This window comes from Pseudophryne corroboree, chromosome 4, assembly GCF_028390025.1.
Source record: "Pseudophryne corroboree isolate aPseCor3 chromosome 4, aPseCor3.hap2, whole genome shotgun sequence".
Lineage (NCBI taxonomy): Eukaryota > Metazoa > Chordata > Amphibia > Anura > Myobatrachidae > Pseudophryne > Pseudophryne corroboree.
Genome location: NC_086447.1, coordinates 554,792,877 through 554,819,045, shown reverse-complemented (window position 1 = coordinate 554,819,045; position 26,169 = coordinate 554,792,877). Strand labels below are relative to the sequence as shown.

General features: G+C 46.3%; 1 protein-coding gene across 6 annotated transcripts in view; it reads left to right on the top strand.

The window, feature by feature from the left end:
• Positions 1-26,169, top strand: part of AHI1 (Abelson helper integration site 1) — a 688,430-nt gene that overhangs the window by 532,880 nt on the left and 129,381 nt on the right. For all 6 annotated transcript variants that reach the window (XM_063917381.1, XM_063917377.1, XM_063917376.1 and 3 more), the window contains one exon: positions 9,873-9,941. In XM_063917381.1, the coding sequence (XP_063773451.1) occupies positions 9,873-9,941 (69 nt within the window). The remainder of the gene's footprint in view (positions 1-9,872; positions 9,942-26,169) is intronic.

Sequence of the window (26,169 nt, the reverse complement as noted above, 5' to 3'; positions counted from 1 at the left end):
AGCACGATTCAATTTGCACATTCTGCGGCTGGACTGCCGCACCCTAAATCTGTAAAAGCCCATTCCACGAGGAGAGTGGGCTCTTCTTGGGCGGCTGCCCGAGGGGTCTCGGCTTTACAACTTTGCCGAGCTGCTACTTGGTCAGGGGCAAACACGTTTGCAAAATTCTACAAATTTGATACCCTGGCTGAGGAGGACCTTGAGTTCTCTCATTCGGTGCTGCAGAGTCATCCGCACTCTCCCGGCCGTTTAGGAGCTTTGGTATAATCCCCATGGTCCTTACGGAGTCCCCAGCATCCACTAGGACGTCAGAGAAAATAAGATTTTACTCACCGGTAAATCTATTTCTCGTAGTCCGTAGTCCCAAGTGCGGACTGTCTGCAATACTTGTATATAGTTATCGTTAACTAAAAGGGTTATTGTTGAGCCATCTGTTGAGAGGCTCTGTTATGTTCATACTGTTAACTGGGTATCATATCACGAGTTATACGGTGTGATTGTGTGGCTGGTATAAGTCTTACCCGGGATTCAAAATCCTTCCTTATTGTGTCAGCTCTTCCGGGCACAGTATCCTAACTGAGGTCTGGAGGAGGGTCATAGTGGGAGGAGCCAGTGCACACCAGGTAGTCCTAAATCTTTCTTAGCTGTGCCCAGTCTCCAGCGGAGCCGCTATTCCCCATGGTCCTTACGGAGTCCCCAGCATCCACTACGGACTACGAGAAATAGATTTACCGGTGAGTAAAATCTTATTTTTTTACAACCAGGACCAGCTCAAATAGCCCGAGACTGGTTATGCTTAGGAAGGGGGACCCCACGTATTTTTTTAAAGGATTTTTAACCATTTCACACCCCTACCGACTGAAAAACATGCACTGATCTCTCCATATTATTGTAGTTAGTAAAAAAAAATATATATTATTTTAAAAAATTGATTAAATAATACTTGTGGCTCCTAAATAGACAAACCAAGTAGATAATCCCTTCAAATATAAATAGATATGCTATTAGCAATAAAAAAGCACCAAAAAATACATATTTTTAAAAAAAAATTATTAGCTCACGACAATGAGGCGGAATGAAATTGCCGAAATGACTGTCGAAAAGCACTGTTGTCGAATCAACATTCTTCAATTGAATATACTTTTGTCGAAAAGCCGCATTTTAACATTGCAGACATGTCGAATTGAAAAAATGTCGAATTGCCAAAAGTCGAAAATGAAACGGCAGGTTTTTTGCCGAAAAGTACTGTATTGAATTGTCGAATCAAATTCGACAGGTTTTTTGTGTCGAAAATGACCAGTTTTTCGACATTTTCGGCAATTCAACCGCAATTGCATATACCCCTATGTCTACTAACCGGTTCATAAAGATACCTTGATATGCTGTTGATCTTATAACCAATAGTGAGTGTGGTACGCCCATATATCTATATTCGAAATAGAGGTGATACTTTGAATTAATTGAAAATACTACACATTGGTTGTTTTCTCCGGTTTTTCCACATACATATGAGACTTGCATGTTGATTGAAGTTTCCCGTCCAGGAGACACCCAAAAGATACCTTGATGTGCTTCAAGCTCTCTGGAACATTGGGGGTAATTCCAGGTTGATCGCAGCAGGAAATTTTTTAGCAGTTGGGCAAAACCATGGGGGTAATTCCAAGTTGATCGCAGCAGGAAATTTTTTAGCAGTTGGGCAAAACCATGGGAGGCAGATATAACATGTGCAGAGAGAGTTAGATTTGGGTGTGGTGAGTTCAATCTGCAATCTAAATTGCAGTGTAAAAATAAAGCAGCCAGTATTTACCCTGCACAGAAACAAAATAACCCACCCAAATCTAACTCTCTCTGCAGATGTTATATCTGCCCCCCCGCCCCCCTGCAGTGCACATGGTTTTGCCCAACTGCTAAAAAATTTCCTGCTGCGATCAACTTGGAATTACCCCCCATGTGCACTGCAGGGGGGGGGGGGGGGGGGGGCAGATATAACATTTGCTGAGAGAGTTAGATTTGGGTGGGTTATTTTGTTTCTATGCAGGGTAAATACTGGCTGCTTTATTTTTACACTGCAATTTAGATTGCAGATTGAACACACCACACCCAAATCTGTCTCTCTCTGCACATGTTATATCTGCCTCCCCTGCAGTGCACATGGTTTTGCCCAATTGCTAACAAACTTTAAGCTGCGATCAACTCAGAATTACCCCCTTTGTGAGTGGGGTACGCCCATCATTTGTAACACCATAGAAGTTAAAGATACCTTTATGAGCGTCAGCCAGTCCTCAATCACGTGAGTGGGGTACGCTGCCCTTTTGTGTCAAATACATCACTTATTGTATTTTGACCTAGAAGCACCTACTTACCTAAAAGACAAAAAGGAGGGTGTCCATATAGCTGGAGCACACTCTTAATATATTAAATAATTTTCTCTAACGTCCTAGAGGATGCTGGGGACTCCGTAAGGACCATGGGGAGAGACGGGCTCCGCAGGAGACATGGGCACTTTAAGAAAGAATTTAGTTCCTGGTGTGCACTGGCTCCTCCCTCTCTGCCCCTCCTCCAGACCTCAGTTTGATTCTGTGCCCAGAGGAGCTGGGTGCTTTTCAGTGAGCTCTCCTGAGTTTGCTGATAGAAAGTTTTTTTGTTAGGTTTTTTATTTTCAGGGAGCTCTGCTGGCAACAGACTCCCTGCATCGTGGGACTGAGGGGAGAGAAGCAGCCCTACTCTCTGAAGCTAGGTCCTGCTTCTTAGGCTACTGGACACCATTAGCTCCAGAGGGATCGGTACGCAGGATCTCACCCTCGCCGTCCGTCCCAGAGCCGCGCCGCCGTCCCCCTCGCAGAGCCGGAAGACTGAAGCCGGGTGAGTATGAGAAGCAAGAAGACTTCACAGGCGGCAGAAGACTTCGTGATCTTCACTGGAGGTAACGCACAGCACTGCAGCTGTGCGCCATTGCTCCACACACCTACACATACTCCGGTCACTGTTAGGGCGCAGGCGGGGGCGTCCTGGGCAGAACTTGGGACCTCATTCTGGCAAATGAACACATATATACAGCTGGGCACTGTATATATGTAGGAGCCCCTGCCAAAGAAATAAAATTTAAGCGGGACAGAAGCCCGCCACCGGATGGCGGGGCTTCTCCCTCAGCACTCACCAGCGCCATTTTTTCTCCACAGCACGCTGAGAGGAAGCTCCCCAAGATCTCCCCTGCTGATACACGGTAGAAGAGGGTTGAAAAGAGAGGGGGGGCACATAATTAGGTGCAAATAAAGTATATAAACAGCAGCTACTGGGTTAACATTAAGGTACTGTGTTATTCCTGGGTTATATAGCGCTGGGGTGTGTGCTGGCATACTCTCTCTTTGTCTCTCCAAAGGGCCTCGTGGGGGAACTGTCTTCAGAAATGACATTCCCTGTGAGTGTGGTGTGTCGGTACGCTTGTGTCGACATGTCTGATGTGGAAGGCTATGTGGGAGAGGAGCGGGAGCAAATGAATGTGGTGTCTCCGCCGACGGCGCTGACACCTGATTGGATGGATATGTGGAAGGTTTTAAATGATAATGTAAATTCCTTGCATAAAAGATTAGACAAGGCTGATGCATTGGGACAGGCGGGGTCTCAACCCTTGCCTGATCCTATGTCGCAGGGACCGTCGGGGTCTCATAAGCGCCCACTATCCCAAATTGTTGACACAGATACCGACATGGATTCTGACTCCAGTGTCTATTACGATGATGCAAAGTTACAGCCAAAGTTGGCTAAATCACTCCGATATATGATTATAGCAATTAAGGAAGTTTTGCACATCATAGAGGAAACCCCTGTCCCTGACACAAGGGTTTATATGTATAAGGGAAAGAAACCTGAGGTAACTTTTCCCCCCTCACACGAACTGAATGAGTTATGTGAAAAAGCTTGGGAATCTCCAGATAAAAAACTGCAGATTTCCAAACGGATTCTTATGGCGTATCCTTTCCCACCAACGGACAGGTTACGATGGGAATCCTCCCCTAGGGTGGACAAAGCTTTAACACGCTTATCCAAAAAGGTAACCCTGTCGTCCCAGGATACGGCTACCCTCAAGGATGCTGCTGATCGCAAACAGGAGGGTACCCTGAAGTCCATTTATACACATTCAGGTACCTTGCTCAGACCGGCAATCGCGTCGGCCTGGGTCTGTAGTGTAGTAGCGGCATGGACTGATACCTTATCAGAGGAGTTTGATACCCTAGATAGGGATACTGTTTTATTGACCATGGGGCATATTAAAGACGCTGTCCTTTATATGAGAGATGCTCAAAGAGACATTAGTCTGCTGGGTTCTAGAATAAACGCTATGTCGATTTCTGCCAGAAGGGTCCTGTGGACTCGGCAATGGACAGGTGATGCCGACTCTAAACGACATATGGAGGTTTTACCTTACAGGGGTGAGGAATTGTTCGGTGAAGGTCTCTCGGACCTGGTCTCCACAGCTACGGCTGGAAAGTAAAATTTTTTGCCTTATGTTCCCTCACAGCCTAAGAGAGCACCGCATTATCAAATGCAGTTCTTTCGTTCACAAAGAAACAAGAAAGTCCGAGGTGCGTCCTTTCTTGCCAGAGGGAGGGGCAGAGGAAAGAAGCTGCACAATACAGCTAGTTCCCAGGAACAGAAGTCCTCCCCGGCCTCTGCAAAATCCACAGCATGACGCTGGGGCTCCACTGGCGGAGTCGGGGCCAGTGGGGCCGCGTCTTCGGAATTTCAGCCACATGTGGGTTCACTCCCAGGTGGATCCCTGGGCAATAGAAATTGTGTCTCGGGGTTATAAGCTGGAATTCGAAGAGGTGCCTCCTCGCCGGTTTTTCAAATCGGCCCTCCCGTCTTCCCCCCTAGAGAGGGAGATAGTGTTAAATGCAATCAAAAAATTGTATCTTCAGCAGGTGGTGGTCGAGGTTCCCCTACTTCAACAGGGAAGGGGTTATTATTCGACCATGTTTGTGGTTCCGAAACCGGACGGTTCGGTCAGCCCCATATTGAATTTAAAATCTCTGAACCTATACTTGAAGAGGTTCAAGTTCAAGATGGAATCGCTAAGAGCGGTCATCGCCAGCCTGGAAGGGGGGGGGGATTTTATGGTGTCATTGGACTTAAAGGATGCGTACCTTCATGTCCCCATTTATCCACCTCATCAGGCGTACCTAAGATTTGCGGTACAAGACTGTCATTAGCAATTTCAGACGTTGCCGTTTGGTCTCTCAACGGCTCCGAGGATTTTCACCAAGGTAATGGCGGAAATGATGGTGCTCCTGCGCAAGCAGGGTGTCACAATTATCCCGTACTTGGACGATCTCCTCATAAAAGCGAGATCAAGAGAGCAGTTGCTGAACAGCGTATCTCTTTCACTGAAAGTGTTACAACAACACGGCTGGATTCTCAATATCCCAAAGTCGCAGTTGGTTCCTACGACTCGTCTGCCTTTCTTGGGCATGATTCTGGACACAACCCAGAAAAGGGTTTATCTTCCGATAGAAAAAGCCCAGGAACTTATGACTCTGGTCAGGAACCTTTTGAAATCAAGTCAGGTGTCCGTGCATCATTGCACTCGAGTCCTGGGAAAGATGGTGGCCTCATACGAGGCCATTCCCTTTGGCAGGTTCCATGCGAGGACTTACCAATGGGATCTGTTGGACAAGTGGTCCGGATCACATCTACAGATGCATCGGTTGATCACCCTGTCCTCCAGGGCCAGGGTGTCGCTCCTGTGGTGGCTGCAGAGTGCTCACCTTCTCGAGGGCCGCAGATTCGGCATTCAGGATTGGATCCTGGTGACCATGGACGCAAGCCTCCGAGGTTGGGGAGCAGTCACACAGGGAAGAAATTTCCAGGGTCTTTGGTCAAGTCAAGAGACTTGTCTGCACATCAACATCCTGGAACTAAGGGCCATATACAACGCCCTACGTCAAGCGGAGGCCTTACTTCGCGACCAACCAGTTCTGATCCAGTCAGACAACATCACCGCAGTGACTCATGTAAACCGCCAAGGCGGCACAAGGAGCAGGGCGGCAATGGCGGAAGCAACCAGGATTCTTCGCTGGGCGAAGAATCATGTAAGCGCACTGTCAGCAGTGTTCATTCCGGGAGTGGACAACTGGGAAGCAGACTTCCTCAGCAGACACGACCTACACCCGGGAGAGTGGGGACTTCATCCAGAAGTCTTCGCACAGATTGTGAGTCGGTGGGAACTGCCACAGATAGACATGATGGCGTCCCGCCTCAACAAAAAGCTACAGAGGTATTGCGCCAGGTACAGAGACCCTCAGGCAGTAGCGGTAGACGCCCTCGTGACACCGTGGGTGTTCCGGTCCGTCTATGTATTTCCTCCTCTTCCTCTCATACCCAAGGTGTTGAGAATAGTAAGAAGAAAAGGAGTGAGAACAATCCTCGTTGTTCCAGATTGGCCACGACGGACCTGGTATCCAGATCTGCAGGAAATGCTCACGGAAGATCTGTGGCCTCTTCCTCTAAGGCAGGACCTGTTGCAACAGGGACCCTGTCTGTTCCAAGACTTACCCCGGCTGCGTTTGACGACATGGCGGTTGAACGCCGGATCCTAGCGGAAAAAGGTATTCCGGTTGAGGTTATCCCTACGCTGATAAAGGCTAGGAAGGAAGTAACAGCAAAACATTATCACCGTATATGGCGAAGATACTGTATGTTTCTTGGTGTGAGGCCAGGGTTGCTCCTACGGAAGAATTCCATATGGGCCGTTTTCTTCACTTCCTACAAACTGGAGTGGATTTGGGCCTTAAATTAGGCTCCATTAAGGTCCAGATTTCGGCCCTATCCATTTTCTTTCAAAAAGAATTGGCTTCTCTCCCAGAAGTTCAGACTTTTGTTAAGGGAGTACTGCATATTCAGCCTCTGTTTGTGCCTCCGGTGGCGCCTTGGGACCTTAATGTGGTCTTGGACTTCCTAAAGTCACACTGGTTTGAACCACTGAAAACGGTCGAGTTGAAATATCTCACTTGGAAGGTGGTTATGTTATTAGCCCTAGCTTCGGCTAGGCGAGTGTCGGAATTAGCGGCTTTATCACGTAAAAGCCCCTATCTGGTTTTCCATATGGATAGAGCGGAATTGCGGACACTTCCTCAGTTCCTGCCAAAAGTGGTTTCATCCTTTCATATGAACCAACCTATTGTGGTGCCTGTGGCTACACAGGACTTAGAGGATTCCGAGTCCCTTGATGTGGTCAGGGCTTTGAAGATTTATGTAGCCAGGACGGCTAGAGTCCGAAAAACAGAAGCACTGTTTGTTCTGTATGCAGCCAACAAGCTTGGCGGCCCTGCTTCAAAGCAGACTCTTGCTCGCTGGATCTGTAACATGATTCAGCAAGCGCATTCTACGCCTGGTTTGCCGTTACCAAAATCGGTCAAGGCCCATTCCACTAGGAAAGTGGGCTCTTCTTGGGCGGCTGCCCGAGGGGTCTCGGCACTACAGCTGTGTCGAGCTGCTACTTGGTCGGGTACAAACACCTTTGCAAAATTCTATAAGTTTGATACCCTGGCTGAGGAGGACCTCATGTTTGCTCAATCGGTGCTGCAGAGTCATCCGCACTCTCCCACCCATTTGGGAGCTTTGGTATAATCCCCATGGTCCTTACGGAGTCCCCAGCATCCTCTAGGACGTTAGAGAAAATAAGATTTTACTTACCGGTAAATCTATTTCTCGTAGTCCGTAGAGGATGCTGGGCGCCCGTCCCAAGTGCGGACTTCTTCTGCAATACTTGTATATAGTTATTGCTTCAATAAGGGTTACGTTATTGTTGCATCGGGCGTGAACTGATGCTATGTTATTGTCATACTGTTTACTGGATTGTTATCACAAGTTATACGGTGTGGCTGGTATGAATCTTGCGCTTGGATTAACAAAAATCCTTTCCTCGTACTGTCCATCTCCTCTGGGCACAGTTCTCTAACTGAGGTCTGGAGGAGGAGCAGAGAGGGAGGAGCCAGTGCACACCAGGAACTAAATTCTTTCTTAAAGTGCCCATGTCTCCTGCGGAGCCCGTCTCTCCCCATGGTCCTTACGGAGTCCCCAGCATCCTCTACGGACTACGAGAAATAGATTTACCGGTAAGTAAAATCTTATTTTTTTCATGGGATAAAAAAGTTTCACAAAGTACTACATTGCACTGTAAAAACTGTATTACACTATATGTATTTGTTTTTTCACATGTATCACGTCACTCTGCATGGGAATCAAGCATTTTATGAACTCTAAGACAAACAGCAAAGTTTCTCCATAAAAAGGAACGTATTGTATACCACACTTTAAATTTTTATTTTTCACTGAAATTTAAGCGCCTAGGGCGGCATTTCTCTCACCTTGTTTCTTTTCGACCTCTCTGCAGCAGTTGTTCATTTTATGCCCCACTGTAGTGCCATAGTTCACATTATGTCACATTGTAGGGCTGGCAGTACACATTATGCAACACAGTATCCCCAATTCACTTTTATGACATAGAGTGCCTTCAGTTCATTATATGCCACATTACAGTGCCTCCACTTCATATTGTGCCACATTACAGTGCCTCCACTTCATATTGTGCCACATTACAGTGCCTCCACTTCATATTGTGCCACATAACAGTGCCTCCACTTCATACTGTGACACATTACAGTGCCTCCACTTCATATTGTGCCACATTACAGTGCCTCCACTTCATATTGTGCCACTTAACAGGCCTCCACTTCATATTGTGCCACCTTACATTGCCTCCACTTTATATGATGTCACATTACAGTGCCTCATCTTCATATTTTCTCACATTACAGTGCCTCCACTTCATATTGTGCCACATTACAGTGCCTCCACTTCATATTGTGCCACATTACAGTGCCTCCACTTCATATTGCAGTATGTCACATTACAGTGCCTCCACTTCATATTGTGCCACATTACAGTGCCTCCACTTCATATTACAGTATGTCACATTACAGTGCCTCCACTTTATATTATGTCACATTAGAGTGCCTCCACTTCATATTGTGCCACATTACAGTGCCTCCACTTCTTATTATGCCACATTACAGTTCATATTATATAATATGATAATACTCTCCAGTTCATTTTATACCACATTACAATGAGCAGGTCCAGGGTCATAGGTAGATATATTGTAGGCTCCGAGACAAATGTTTGTGAGGTCCCCTGTGTATCGACAAATGGTGAAAAATGTATATAACACATGTAACTGTGACAGGGAAGGTGGCCCCTCTCAGCTTTGGGCCCCATAGCGCATGCACCTATGGTAGCTACACCTTTAAATGGTGGGTTGAGGATGATCTTGAGCTTCGGATATGCTAGGTATGCCCCATGTGGATATTGTGCCCTCCCATGATTTTCGACCATGGCACCATGATGTCTTCACCATGCAACCTTTTTTGTATGTTGTCCTGATTTGATCCAGGATAATGTTGGGAGTTATGGTTAGGTGAGCTATGTTAAATAAGAAACACATATCTTCCTGTACCTGTGCTTCCAATTCTGTTTCCAATCCCACTAACGGAAAGCTGTGCAACAGCCTCTGTTGGGGCGCGTCTAGATTACAGTTCTTATTTAGCATATCTCATCTACTATGAAATTGTATTTTCACTCCATGGGGGGAATTCAATTGTTTGAAAAGTCGGTTGGGTGTCTCTTTTTTCCTGTCTGTTAGATAGGAAAAAAACAGACACCCATCTGACTTTTCAAACAATTGAATAACCCCCATATGTTTCCCAGAACTAACACTCATTTGAATCTTTCTATTAAAATACATTTTCTTTTTTTTATACTATTCCAATAAAATATGATCTTTATGAATGTTGTGTGTCTTGGTCTCCGTATAGGATAACACAGAAACAAAGGTTTCCTCACTGACAATAGAAGCTGACCGTGTGCTACCAATCCAGGAGACAGTGAGTATATTTACTATTATGCACTTTACATTTTAATTTAACAAATTTAAATGTAGCTAGTTTGAAAAGTGGCCCATAGATCTAGCCTGTATTGAGTCAATTCCCTGTTCTGACAATGGGGGTAATTCCAAGTTGATCGCAGCAGGAAATTTTTTAGCAGTTGGGCAAAACCATGTGCACTGCAGGGGAGGCAGATATAACATTTGCAGAGAGAGTTAGATTTGGGTGGGTTATTTTGTTTCTGTGCAGGGTAAATACTGGATGCTTTATTTTTACACTGCAATTTAGATTGCAGATTGAACTCTCCACACCCAAATCTAACTCTCTCTGCACATGTTATATCTGCCTCTCCTGCAGTGCACATGGTTTTGCCCAACTGCTACAAAATTTCCTGCTGCGATCAACTTGGAATTACCTCAATACCAGGTCGGGGGTACAGAGAAATACAGCATGTTGGATTTCCCCAACTTTACCTACTCCGACCAAAAAATGGTTGGGACCGGCAAGTCAGGATTTATAACATGTTGGATTTTCCTGATTCCTCAATGGAGCGCCAATCATAAATGTCCGCAGATCGAATCAGTAGAAAGGGGAATCGGGGCAATAAATGTATGGTCCACATTACTTGTTTTATGAATAAAATGATTCACGTGCACATATCCCTGTAACTCTTTGACAAATGTGTGTGGTTGTATGTTTACAAAGTACACTGTATGGTTTAAAAAAATGAAGACTTAGGGTTTGATTGGAGTAGCAGTATATTTAGCAAAGTATAATTTTGTGGCTTAAATGTAGGTGTATACCTAATGGCGTAAAATTGCAGCCTAGCATGGATATTTTTAACTGGCAGAACTATGGAGTTCCCATGTAATAATGTGAAACCAGTTCACAATGGAGAAATTGAGCCTGCAACCTCCCCATTGTAACAACCAGCAGCAACTTTTATAACACTGGGGCCATCGTGGCACTCCTGAGGCAGCAGGGGCCAGAGTAATAGCATTAAATGAAAATACGACTAAATACTATTGCAGAGCTACAAGTTACAGCTAGCTCTGGCAGACTTTCACTACTTGGATATGCTGGTATATCTATGTGTAGAACTGCAAAAACACCAGTAAACCCTTGTAACCATTTCCTGCTTGAACATATATTTATAATAAGAGAAAAACACACAAATTAATCACCTTTGTTTATATGGGTATTCAACACCTATATCTAAATTTAAAGGTAAATACAGGTATTGCCTTTAAAAATATGCCATTTTAATTCCTGCAGCAGAAGTAGTATATAAACTCTTGTCTTTTTTCCTGAAACAGATTTGTGTGTAACAGATGCAGTTTCACTGATGCGCATGTATTGATGGTCTTTAAAGTCCTCTTGACAAATAATTTCTTTGCAAAAAGAAAGAAAAGTACTCTCATTTTGTGGGTCATTCATCCTACCCCAAATATTGCTAAAACTTGGCTTTTAATGGTATTCATTAAAATGGTATTCTATCCATAGTAGAATGCTGTAGTAAAGTAAAATATAATAGGTTATGGGTAAAATATATATGTAGATCAGACTAATATAGACCGTACACAATTAATAACGCAGGGAAGCCTTACAAACAGAGAGTACATTTCTTTTGTTTTGCATCTCAAAAACCTACCCTTACGGGTGCTCCTGCAACATCAGGGCCTGATTAAGGGTTCCAGCTGCCGTAGGCTAATACAGAAGTGGCTTTTATTTTTTCGCTCATATTCAACTAAAAATCTGTTTTTTTAAATGGTCCGTGGGAGTCTTTGTCACTCATTTTATTCTCTCCTTATTGCTCTTGGAGCTTTGTTGTCCGTTGGTTAGCTTCTGGAAACTTGGATCCCTGTATTGAAAATGTGCAAAATTGTATTATAATGCTAAATGTTAACAAACCCTAAATGATTAGGCTGCTCAAGTAAAACACTCCATTATGACCAAATAAAGCAACCCCTATAGTACAGGCACATATAGAAAATAAAATATATGAAAACTGTTTATAATTATAAACTAACATCTACCAGCCCCATCTGACTAGTATTTAGCATTCTAGTAAACACTGAAAGTATCCTTGTGATTAGCACACAATACAGAGATCATGCCCCCCTACCAGTCATTTCATCACCACTGTCATGAGCTGGGAACTTACCTCCGGAGCCAGGGTCTGGGGTTTTCCCATCTGGCTGCTGGCGATGCATTACAGCGGGGCTGTCGGTAGTGTTAATGCGGCTTCCGGGAAGCAGGACACAGGGGGTCCCGGCAGGGGAAGGGGCTTGCTCTTGTGTGTCTGCAGCACTAGGGGCAGCCATGTTGGAGACCAAGTTCCACTGCATACAATAGCTGAGCTCTGTGGAATGCTCAGTCCAATCAGAGGCAGCTTCCTCTTACAAAAGTGGTCAGCCCACGCTTGCATGCTGCCAGTGCTTTATTTTACTGCCCTGTGCAAAAGCTCCAGCTCTGAGCTCCCTCATGAATCTCCTGTGGTTTTTTTGTGCTACAGGGATCTCTAGCTCCACCACTCCGCAAGTCTTCCCGCTGCCTCCCGTTGCACCCTTGCCAAAGAATTCTCGAATCCACGGTTCACAGCTGCCTGCCCTCCGGTGGCATCCCCAGGTGTCTGGTTACCATTGAAGGGCCTCCCAGGCATCCGCCGTGTCCTTCAGCTACAACTTTCCGGCATTCTTTCATTAGCACCTTTTCAGTGTCCTTCAGCCACGTTGGTCCAGCATGCAAACGTCAGTGTTCTTCAGTCACGTTTGTTCAGCATTCTTTCTCAAGCATTATTCGTCAGTGTTCTTCAGTCACGACTATCCAGCATTCATGCTTTTAAATGAATCTTCAGTGTTCTTCAGTCATGCTATTCAGAATCCATACCGGCAGTATCCTACAGTTTTTTTCAGTCTCATCTATTCAGCATTCATTCCTCAATAGCATTCCCACGTGTTCTTCAGTTACGATTGTTCAGCATTCATCCTTCAGCTGCATTCTACAGAGTTCTTCAGCTACGACAACCTAGCAATCTTCCTTATGTCGTTAAGCCTTCATTAACCAGTGTCTTTCAGTCACGTGCACTAAATAAAACTCCCTTAGTTCTCTAGCACTTGAGCTCCAACTTATATGAGAAGGAACTACATCCGACCGCCTCGGTTCCTCCCTGCTGTTGGGTCCACTTCCCCAGCAAACGCCCATTCGGTGGATCCTCATCACCAGACTGTTGTGACAACCTCCTCCTGCACACACATGTTCCGCAGTGCTTTTACAGAGAATATTTGGCCATTCACATCAGTCCCTGCCCCAGTAGAGCTTCCAATAAATATTCCCTACCACATGTAGATGCACACACATTCACATTAAAAGGCTTCTCCAGACTTTCTCTATCATAATATCCTCCAGGCAACCCCATCATTAAATACAGAACTCCAAACATAACCCATGTAATAATGTGATCTAGAACCCCTTAGAAAAAATATATTCCAAACCCACTCCCCTTATAGATGTAGCTAATAGATATGGGCAATAATGTCTTGGAGTTTACCATTGGGCAGTCTATAAAAAAAGTAGCGTCACTGGGTCTGACTCCAGACGGTCTTGCTGGCTGGTGATTGCAGTGTACTGTGCTGGGGGTGGCCTGGCTGGACGCGTCAGCAGACACTATCACTCCTTGGCCTCCCCCCTCGGTGTCTGCAGCGGCTCTGGGAGCGCTGGTGGGTACGGCGCGTGACGTCATGATGCACTTGGCATCCACCGCACCCGCAGTGCTCCTCTTGGAACGGAACCAGCCAGGGCGAGAATTTTGGGAGTGAGTACCGTGAGCCCGCAGGCGATGGGTGACGCCCTCCCTCCCCCCCTTCAGGATCCAGCGCTCCCCAGGTTGCAACCTGATCAGCCTATTGGTTGATCAGGCCCTGTCCAACGCTAGAATTATTACACAACCACAGAGTTTCTATTACTTGTGATTTGTTTGATAGTTACTTATCCCCCCTCCCTCCCCTTCCCTCTCTGATATTCTCTACATTCCTGTGCTCAGGAATACACCCCTTCCCTTCTCCTGTGGGAAAACATAAATACATTCTTGTAAACTTGTTTTAAACTTCATGTAATGTACACATTTACTCATCCTTAAATAAAAAAATAAAAACGGCTAGTCTTTATTGTCTTGATCAACATTAAATTATACCAGTTCGCTGATAATTTGTGTAGGCAAGCAAAGATTAAAAATAGATGTTAGAATATTTTGAAATGCTTTATGCACCCTACTAATGGGGATATTTGTCAAAGCTTGGAGAGAGAAAATTTTAAGGTACCAGCCAATTCACTCCTAATTGTCATTTTTTAAACACAGCCTTACAGATAGGAGTTGATTGCTTTGATAAATATGCCCCTAAGGGTGCTTAATATTCTATTAGCGATTAAAAAAGTTATTTTTATGTTTATTTTGCTACATTCAAAACTCATCCAATTGCATAGTTCCATTCTGAATGTTAAGCTTGTAAAGGACTCAAGATGGCTTTTCTTAGCATGTTATATATGTTGGGTGCGTTTGTAAGGATAGCATTTGCTTGTTCCTCCACTAGAGGGCACAGGGATGACCATGGGACTGGAGAGGAGAGTCTGGGTACCAAATTGTTAATTTTAATTACCCAGCAGCCCAGGGCTCCCTCTCCCCTATACCCCGCCTCCAGCCCATAGCCAGCTAATTTTCAGTTTGGTGCCAGCAAGAGCAGGCACCATTTGCAGAGGGGGCCTGCTTTTAAATGATCCCCTGTTATCATTTTTTTATTTTATCTTTACAGAGTGGGCAGTGAAAGTCATCCTATTGGACTCTGTCACTGCCACTCCAGCAACCATAGTGCCAGTGTGGGCAGCACCGGCAACTGGGTTGGTGACTTCCTACGCGGACTCCAGAGGGATTGCACACTCACCTTTCCAGAGCCTGCAGCCGGACACAAGGGGAGGCAGGTATGCATGCTCACTGTTTGCAGGCATCTTTGGACATCCCATCCAAGACAGCCACCAGCGCTTCTTGAGATTTGCGGAGAGGTTGGATCATTACCAGTTTCAAGCATTACCATTTGGACTGTTCACGGCTCCCTCATGTTTTCATGAAGGTCATGACAGTGCACCTTTGTCGAAGGCGTATCAGAATCTTGCCTTATCTGGATGACCTTCTTCTCTTGGCCAGTCTCCGGATGTCCTGACAGACCATATTCGTCTGACGGTGGATCTTCTAAAGTAACACGGGTGGATTATTAATTGACAAAGATCTACATTGATGCCTTCTCAGAAGATGCTGCATATGGGAGCTCTGCTTGACTACAGGGTTCAGAGTGTCTTCCTTCCAGCATACAGGATTCATGCCCTGCAATCCATGGTTTGCAGATTCCTCAGTCATTGTAAGGTGTCGAACCATTCCTCCATGCAGATCCTGATTTCCTTGGTCTCCACATTCGACATGGTGGAGTATGCCCAGTTTCACTCTTCAGCTGGAAATTCTTTGGGGTGGTGGCGGTGTCTTTTCAGCAGATGTTCCTAGGACAAAGTGGATGGCTCAGGAGAGCCAACTGTCCATCAGTTCTCTGGAACTCAGAGTGGTGTACAAAGATTTTTGCTTGGCTCAGTCTCTTCTCCAGGGGCAGTCGAACAATTCAACAGGGCAGTATTTGCGGTTGCGTGCCATAAAAAATCATCCTTGTCTTGGCAGAGTGTCACATTCTGGCTCTGCCAGTGGTCTTCATTCCCAGCGTGCAGAATTGAGAAGTGGGTTTCTGCCAGCACATCCATTCAGGTGAGTGGGCTCTGCATCCAGATGTCTTCTAGTACTAGTTAGCTGTTAGTTACCAGGCATATATATAATGGCATCTTGGCACAACCACCAGCTGCCGAGGTACCGTTCCAGCACCAGGAATCTTGTTGCATTTCTAGTGGACGCTCTGACATTGCCATGGACATTTCTGCTCATCTACATTTTTCCTCCAAACTCGATGAATTTGCAGATGCTACACAAAGTCAAATTAAAGGGTGGCACAGTGATCTTAGTGACTCCAGATTGGCCACGGTGGGTGTTGTATGCTGATTTTCTGGGACTCTATGGCCGGATCTTCTGTGTCAGGGCCCGTGCTTTAATCTAGGTTAGGGGTGGCTCTTGAGACATCCATCCTGAGAGCAAAGAGGTTTTCCAGACAAGTCATCTGTACAATGCTTAATGCTTGAAAGTCTTCTTTGGTGAAGATTTATCACTGCGCTTGGCAGACCTATGTTGTGTGGTGTTCGGCCAAAGGTTTCAACCCCTAGTCCTTCTAGCTCTCTAGAGTCCTCTCTTTTCAGCAAGCGGGACAGGACTTGGGCATCCGGCTCCCTTCTTTGAGGGTACAGATGCTGCGGGGAAGGGGGGGAGTAGGTTAAGGTTAGGCTGTAGGGGGGGGTTAGGGATAGACACCACCAGGGGGAGGATGGGGTTAAACACTAAGGGTGGAGGATTAGGGTAAGGCTGCAGGGAGGGGGGGGGGGGTTAAGGCTAGGCAAAACCGCAGGAGGTTAAGGTTAGGCTGCCGGAAAAGAGGGTTAGGAGGTAGGGGACAGCATAGTTACTCCTACACTTTGGGATTTTAAACATCAGGGTCCTGGTGTCGGTGTTGTAACTGCTTGTCATTGTTACCATTGACAGTGGACCAGTTTAGGTTGCAAAAGATTAAATAATGGTGACAGGGGGCATTCTTGGTGTGTTCCTCTGGTCATACTTACCTTTCCCCCTTCAAGTAATTTAGTAGGTAAGAAATGATTGGATTGGTTTAAAAATATTTGATCAGGTAGGTACAATGAAAACAAAATGTTATGAACATATTACTGTATCATAATTTTTGTGGTGTCTAAACTAACAATTATGTTGAGGATACAGGCTGCAGTGATCAGGCAAAGATAAGGGCCGATGCAAGGTTCATCTGCACCCTAGGCATAGCTTCAGCTTACCAATCGTAATTTCCCCAACAATATTCTTATCAAATGCCCTGTGCTGCCTACCAGCTTTTATTTCACATATCCCTATGCCTAGCTTGTCACTGGCATGGAGTGGTACAAGTAAGAGTTTTTCTTACAGTCATTCAGCATGCGTAAAAAAAATGGCATGACCATGCATCATAAGGGGTGTTGCCACTCATCGCCAACCCTGTTTCTTAGCAGTCTGTTAGCTAAATTAGTTATCTGCTTCACGAGGGCCTATTTACAAACAGCTTTACAGTATGTTCTAAAAACATTCCGAGCAGGCTGTTTGCATAGTGAATACCAACTGAATGGTGTCTTTAGCTGGTATTCACTATTCATGTAGGAAATCCCATGGGCAGGAATGTAACCAATGTCATTATCATACAACAGAGGTTCAACTAGACTCGTACCCCCTGTGTTCCCTCCAGCCTCCTGCTCCTGTGTCCCTTCATCCTCGTGCTCCCTGTCACTCCAGCCACCTGCTCTGTCCCATCCATCCCCATGTCTTTCCAGATATGCCCCCTTTGTCACTCAAGCTTTTTTTCCCCTGTGTCGCCTCCTGCTCCATTTCACCACCAGATCCCTGTCATTCCAGATTCCTGCCACCTGTGTCACCTCTTTACCCATGTCCCCTCCAGTCTCCTGCCTGTGTCGCCTCCTGCTCCCTGTGTCATCTCTAGCTTCCTGCTCCATTTCACATACAGCCTCCTGCTCCCTGTGTCCTGACCTATGTCCCCTCCAGCGCTTTGTGTGTCTCTCCAGCCTCCTGCCCAGTGTCACCTACAGCTCCCTGTGTCATCTCCAGCCTCCTGCTCCCTGTGTCATCTCCAGCCTCCTGCTCCCTGTGTCATCTCCAGGCTCCTGCTCCCTGTGTCATCTCCAGCCTCCTGCTTCCTGTGTCATCTCCAGCCTCCTGCTCCTTGTGTCATCTCCAGCCTCCTGCTCCCTGTGTCATCTCCAGGCTCCTGCTCCCTGTGTCATCTCCAGCCTTCTGCTCCCTGTGTCATCTCCAGCCTCCTGCTCCCTGTTCACCACCTGTGTTTCTCCAGCCTCCTGCTTCCTGCCACTGCATCCTCCTGCCCCATGTCACCTCCAATCTCTTGCTCCCTGTTTCACCTCCATCTCTCTGTGTCATTCCAGACTCCTCCTCTCTGTGTCTTTCCAGCCTCCTCCTCCCTGTGTCACTCGAGCTTCCTGCTTCATGTCACTCCAGCCTCCTGCCTCTTCATCTTTCCAGCCTTCTGCCCCACCTGCCTTTCCAGCCTTCTGCCACTCCCCCCCATGTCTTTCCAGCCTCCTGTCCATTCCTTCCAGCCTCCTGAAACCCTGTCTTTCCAGCCTCTGCCCCCACCCCCGTCGTTTTAGCCACTGGCCCCCAGTCTTTCCAGCCTCTGTCCCCAATGTATTGCCAGCCTTATGTATTACCACAGCACCAGCATGGTCCTCTTCTTGTACTGGCAGCAGCTCGTCTTCGCAGTATGGAGCATGACGTGACATCACAAGGTAAGCATCGAGCTCCTGGCAGCCCTGACTCATAAAAATGGAGCTGTATCATGTCACGTCGCTGAGCCGCTGCCAATCGCGTAATTTGCTTGGCGGTGCATGCACAGCAAATGGCGTCAGTAAGATGATTTGGCGGTATGGGGTACAAGCAACCTATTTCTCAATGGTACACCATACACCCCGTACTGCCACACATGCACCACTGCTGATAAGCCACTCTGCACACTAGCTTGTCCCTCATGTCAACAACATTTTACTTACCCTATTGCTCACCATCTCCCCCTCCACACAACAAGATGATTTAGCACTATGGACGATTAATATTAAATTAACCCTAAGCCCGCAGTTTTACTGTACAATACGATATACTGGGGCAGATGTAAGAACTGTCGTTTTGGGGGAGAAGCGGTATGATATGTGCGTTGATACCACTTCTCCTCATGTATGAAGGAGGGGAAGTGTGCCCCCTTGTCATTATTGGCACTGCTATCTTCCAGCATCTTCACACAGCATCGGCTGCAAGCATGGCGGTCAGGCCGGCGGTACTGCATACCGGCTGGCAATTTGTTAACGGTATGCAGTACCACTGTAAGATACCTGGCGGGTGGGGCGTGGCGCTGCCGGAGGTGCGCGAGCGGAATTACTCACCCCGCCTGCTGCGGACTCTTACCTTCGGGTCAGTGACTGTCCCGGCTCCCTTGGGTCGGTGACGGTCCCGGATCTCTCGCTCTCTGTCGGCTGCGCTTCCGTCTGAACGAGAAGGGCAGCTGCGCTGAGCCTCTGGCAGGGGACTGGGGGGAGTAAATCGGGCCGACGCGCGCCGGACTACAGGATGGTCATCATTGGCACTTGTGGCCTCAGACTGGTTACACCCGTGTGCGAGGCACGGTGGGTGCAACCTAGACGGAAACGCCCAACGTAGCAGGGGGAGGGGGGTCACGTACGACACAGCAAAACAGACTCAACACAGATTATCCTCACCGGGTATATGCCTGTCCCCTTGATAGCCAGAGGTCGTGGTCTCAGCACCTGTAACAAAACTTCGAACAACAACAACAACCCCGAAGCGATACCCTACTTTCCCTGAGAACCTACCGGTGGAAGATCCGTGGGTAGCCGCGAGCAATGCACATCGCAATATAAATGGTACACGGCCGCGCGCAATGGAAGCGCATCAGCAAGACAATATGGAACAGTGGATGAAGAGGTGAATGATGTACAATAACAGCAAGCACGGTGGTGCTGTACGAAACAATGCGCTGAACCGATGGTGGGCCTAGCGCCCTCTGCGGATCAGGCCTTGGGCCTGCCTAACTGGGGAAGCAAACAATGGGGCCTAGCGCCCTCTGCGGCTCAGGCCTTGGGCCTGCCTAACTGGGGGAGCAAACAATGGGGCCTAGCGCCCTGTGCGGCTCAGGCCTTGGGCCTGCCTAACTGGGGGAGCAAACAATGGGGCCTCGGCCTAGCGCCGACGTTGGTGGTGCAGTGGGAAACGGGGGCCTAGCGCCCTCTGTGGCTCAGGCCTTGGGCCTGCCTAACTGGGGGGGCAAACAATGGGGCCTCGGCCTAGCGCCGACGTTGGTGGTGCAGTGGGAAACGGGGGCCTAGCGCCCTCTGTGGCTCAGGCCTTGGGCCTGCCTAACTGGGGGCAAACAATGGGGCCTCGGCCTAGCGCCGACGTTGGTGGTGCAGTGGGAACCGGGCCGGAAACAGCGCCACCTGGGGAAGCAAAAAGGGGCCTCACTGAGGGCTTACCTGGTCCTGTTTCGTCCGGATCTCCGCCTGCAGTCCCGGGGTCTTCGCAAGGCCGCCTCCGCTGACCGCGCCAACGTCCGTGTCCCGTGACGCCGCTCGCCATCCCGCTCTGCTCTCTTCCGGCCGCGGGCAGGCATATTAAAGCCCCACCGCGCGGCCTTCTGGGATGGGAGACGCGGCAGGTCCTCATTGGCCCACCGCGTCGCCCAGTGATGACGCGCCACAGTACGTGGGCGTGCCCGTTGATGCGGCGGGCGGCGGTGGGGGATGGAGGCTCTGGCACGGCAGAGGGGGATGGAGGGGGTCGCGCCAGTGCGCCCACACTACCATACTTGCAGCACTGGTTAGAATACATATAATACGTGATAGAATGTAAGCTCACATTCAGTCTCTTGTGCAATTATGTAAATATTATGTAACTGAAAAAAAAGGCTGTAACTGTCTAATATACTTACATTTTTTGTTGTATGCTATGCAGTGTCTATGGCACTATAGAGTCCTTTTGACACTACATAAAGAAAATATATTAAAAGTAGAAACAATAATGTGCTCTTTGTTACTCTTTTAATTGCACAGAGAGGATGTTTATTTATGGAATTAAGCATTAAGACACAGTTGTTAATTCAGCATGTGTTATTAAAGCCTGTCAAATGTACACTGACATTAAAAAATAATGTAAGTGAATTGATATACAATACTGTGCAAAAGTTTTAAGCAGGTGTGGAAAAATGCTGCAAAGTAAGAATGCTTTCAAAAATACAAGTGTTAATAGTTTATTTTTTTTATCAATTAACAAAATGCAAAGTGAATGAACGGAAGAGACATCTAAATTAAATCAATATTTGGTGTGACCATCCTTTGCCTTCACGCAGCATCAATTCTTCTAGGTACACTTGCACACAGTTTTTGAAGGAACTCAGCAGGGAGGTTGTTCCAACCATCTTGGAGATCTAACCACAGACTACCTGTGGTTGTAGGCTTGCTCAAATCCTTCTGTCTCTTCATGTAATCCCAGACAGACTTGATGATGTTGTGATCCTGACTCTACAGGGGAAATATCGTCACTTCCAAGACTCCTTTACAATGAAGATCATTCTTAATGACATTAGCTGTATGTTTAGGGTCGTTGCCCTGCTACAGAATACATTTGAAGCCAATTAGCCATATAAGTTTTTTGTTTTTGTTTTTTTTATTATTTTCAACTTATTGATACTTTACCATCCACGTGGACTACGATTGGGAATAGTAACCTGCAAGCGACGTGAGCCATGCAAAGGGACGCAGTACACTAATGAGGCTTGTTTGCGGCAGAAAAATGGCAAAACACCCCAAACAACTAAAAACTTGGGGTATATTTACAAAGATTCGTGTTTTGGCCGTTTTGAAGGGTGTTTGAACTCGAATGGTATCGGGTGCATTTTACTGCAACTTTTTGAATCCTGATACGATCATTCACTAAGCTGCCGATTTTAACACAATCGTTTTTTCCGATGTCGATGTGATTCGTAATATCAGGCAGTGTTTTACGGGAGTGATGAGTAAAACACTGCCTGAAAAAACACAAGGAATCCCGGCCGGATCTGTGAGATCCGTGCTGGGCTTCATTGTGTACCTTAAAAAGTTGATTAAAGTCTTAAAAATTCGGGAAAAAATTGCGTGGGGTCCCCCCTCCTAAGCACAACCAGCCTCGGGCTCTTTGAGCCAGTCCTGGTTGAAAAAATATGGGGGGGAAAATGGCAGGGGTTCCCCCATATTTAATCAACCAGCACCGGGCTCTGCGCCTGGTCCTGGTTCCAAAAATACGGGGGACAAAAAGCGCAGGGGTCCCCCGTATTTTTGAAACCAGCACCGGGCTCCACTAGCCAGGTACATAATGCCACAGCCGGGGGACACTTTTATACTGGTCCCTGCGGCCCTGGCATTACATACCCAACTAGTCACCCATGGCCGGGGTACCCTGGAGGAGTGGGAACCCCTTAAATCAAGGGTCCCCCCCCTCCAGCCACCCAAGGGCCAGGGGTGAAGCCCGAGGCTGTCCCCCCCCATCCAAGGGCGGCGGATGGGGGGCTGATAGCCTTTTGAAAAAATGTGAATATTGTTTTTAGTAGCAGTACTACAAGTCCCAGCAAGTCTCCCCCGCAAGCTGGTACTTGGAGAACCACAAGTACCAGCATGCGGTGGAAAACCGGGCCCGCTGGTACCTGTAGTACTACTACTAAAAAAATACCCCAATAAAAACAGGACACACACACCGTGACAGTACAACTTTATTACATACATGCACACCAACATACACACATACTTACCTATGTTCCCACGAGGCTCGGTCCTCTTCTCCATGTAGAATCCTAGGGGTACCTGTGAAAAAAAATTATACTCACATAATCCAGTGTACCTTCTGTTCTTTGTATAATCCACGTACTTGGCAAAATAATAAAACGGAAACCCGACCACGCACTGAAAGGGGCCCCATGTTTACACATGGGACCCCTTTCCCCGACTGCCAGGACCCCCCCCCGACTCCTGTCAAAGAGGGTCCCTTCAGCCAATCAGGGAGCGCCACGTCGTGGCACTCTCCTGATTGGCTGTGTGCTCCTGTAGTGTCTGTCACATCGAAGAATGTGTGATCAAATTACTATAAAATAAAGAATATGTATACATATATATTTTCATATGCATACACATATCTTTACGCAGAAAAGTGTACACTCATATACACATAACAGGAGTGTATTGTCAAAGAAAGAAATAGAACAAATGATAAAAAAAAATATAAAAATGTATACATTTCCACACGCGATATTTATCACAGCAAAAAGATATTCAAAGGGTTACATTCATTCAGACCATACAGGAAGACAGTTCCCAAATGGAAAATCCATCTGACTTCCAGCTTCTTTAGTAGCAGCGTATGGTCACCACCATGTACTGGTGGTGGCACCCAATCTATAATGCGGCATCTGAAAGAAGAAATCTGGTAACCCCAGAGCGAAAAATGTTGCGCTACTGGTTTGTCCATTTTTCCAGTAGACAGTGCTTGCTGTATGGTATGCCTATGATTGGCCATCCTCTCCCAAAATCTGCATGTAGTCATGCCGACATACGCCAAAACAATGGTGACCGTACGCTGCTACTAAAGAAGGTGTTTGGGAACTGTCTCCATATGGTCTGAATGAATGTAACCCCTTGAATACCTTTTTGCGGTGATGAATATCTTTTTGTGCTGATACTGTAAATATCACGGGTGGAACTTTGTACATTTTGGGGTTTTTTTTGTTCTATTTCTTTTTTTGACCAATACACTCCTTTTATGTGTATATATGTGTGTACACTTTTTTAATGTATATACTGTATGTAGATATATACAGTACATGCCAGGGTCCCCTGGGTTAGAACACTTCGGTCCCCCAGAATGCACAGGAACCATGCACCACTCATTGGATTTTGTAAATGACAAAGTGTATTCAAATGAAGTAAAGTGTATTAAAGCACCAACGTTTCAATGCTGCGCAGTGGGTTTTTATCAAGGTGATATACATATATAGTCTTTATTTTGTAGTAATTTGATCACACATTCTTAGTTGTGCTATAAGTGTTTATATATGCGTTTCTTATTGAACTATGGTGACCTTTGATTGTGTCTACCGACACATACTAAATGTCCCCAAGGTTGCATAGGTATTGAATTGTGTGTCTATTTAATATGTTAATGGGGATCTCTGGTACACAAGGCTCCGTTAATATCCTCTCCATTGGCTATCCAGCATTGAATATCTAACTATATAAGTATGTCTGCTAGTGATTTGATAAACAATATGTCCCGCCCATGATGTGTATATACTGTAGTGTGCAGTGTGGGTAGCCGGAGACACTGGCGATGTTCGGTTCTGGAAGTAATGCCGGCTAGTAAGCTGGTACGCATTGAAGCCGGAACTGGAAGTTGCGTCATGTGCTCTGGCTGGAACGCAGGTGCGGCTTTGGGATAGTGTATTGCGGCGGTACACCATTGTTTTTAATGATGTGTGTACCTACCATGAGACTGGTTGCAGTGGCAAACACAGGATTTCTAGAAGGGGGAATCGCTATGCAGTCCACAATCTCCCACTCTGTGGAACATTGGAGCAAGTGCTGGAGTCTGGAGAAGCTGTAGAACAGACTAGTAACGACCCTGGACATTTAATGTAAACTTTGGTCTTTTTATACACTGGATACTGTATGGAATACAGTATTAATATTTAACACTATAGAGGGTCTATAGTATAGGCCGTATCAAACATTTACATAATCTAAATAAATGGTCAGGAAAAGATTAAACAACCCATAATAAATAAATACACAAACATAATAGAACCAGAACTGCACTCTCTAAGCTCACATTCTTCTACCTCATGGTAAGGCTCCTGTCTCTTCTTCCTGGGAGCTATTTTCTGGTCCAGTGCACTGATTGAGCACTCAGATCCACACACACAGCAAACTTGGTAGAAGAAGCTGCTACCACTGGGCATGTACAACAGCTCTGCTCTGTCCCTTAAACTGCATAATGTGGCAGCAGCTTTAGGAATCGTATTATGGGGGTCATTCCGAGTTGATCGCTCGCTAGCTAGTTTTAACAGCCGTGCAAACGCTATGCCGCCGCCCACTGGGGAGTGTATTTTAGCTTAGCAGAAGTGCGAACGCTTGTGCAGCCGATCTCTGCAAAAAAGGTTTGTGCAGTTTCAGAGTAGCTCTGAACCTACTCAGCGCTTGCGATCACTTCAGCCTATTCGTGTCCGGATTTGACATCATACACCCGCCCAGCGAACACCCAGCCATGCCTGCGTTTTTTCAGACATGCCTGCGTTTTTCCAAACACTCCCTGAAAACGGTCAGTTGACACCCAGAAAATGCCCCCTTCCTGTTAATCTTCTTGCGGTCGTTAGTGCAAAGAAAAACTTCGCTAGAACCTGAGCACAACCACAAAGGGCTTTGTAGTTGTACGTCGCACGTGCGCATTGCGGGGCATGCGCATAAATGCCATTTTTTCACCTGATCGCTGCGCTGCAAAAATCGTCAGTGAGTGATCAACTCGGAATGACCTTCTATATACAATTGCTAGTGTCATAATTTGAGCCACTTGCCAAGAAGAGGGGGTTTCAGGTTGTTTCATATTGTTATAACTGTGTGCAAATTCAATGCTTTAAGGTTTTATTAAACGAGAACTTTTGGCCGAAAGTGATATCACTTGCATTCCTGAGTGGAACGCGGAAGGTATGTAATTTTGACGCCAATTTCAAGAGGTATTAATAGGGATGCATAATGCATGGATTAAATTGATGTGCCTCCTGATGATGGTCCAGTTGGGACATGAAAGTCTACTGTGCTCTAGAAGTGATATAATGATTTTTAGGAAAAAACAGACTTTCTATTGAAATCACCACATCTGATTTTCTCTACTTTAACTGAACAGGAAATCCCTGCAGCAAAAAACCTGCACCACACACAATTGAATTCCCCTATAAGAATATTTAACTACACTCATTTTATATATATATATATATATATATATATATAGATAGATAGATAGATAGATAGATAGATAGATACATACATATACACACACACACACATACATACACAGTATATTATACAAAAAAAGGGGTGCTCACCAGTTTCAGAATTGCACTCAAAGACATTCGGGGTTTATTAGCATACTTTTCTCTTACGTCCTAGAGGATGCTGGGGTCCACATTAGTACCATGGGGTACAGACCATGGGAGTGTGGGCTGGCTTCTCCCTCTATGCATCTCATACCAGACCCAGTTTAGAAAATGTGCCCGGAGGAGCCGGTCACAGCTAGGGGAGCTCCATAGGAGTTTCTCAGTTTTTTTTTTTTAATAGAGTTTAGGCACAGGGAGGCTGCTGGCAACAGCCTCCCTGCTTCTTAGGACTAAGGGGGGGAGTAGTGTCCGCCCTAAGGGGTCTGAGCCACTATCTCCGC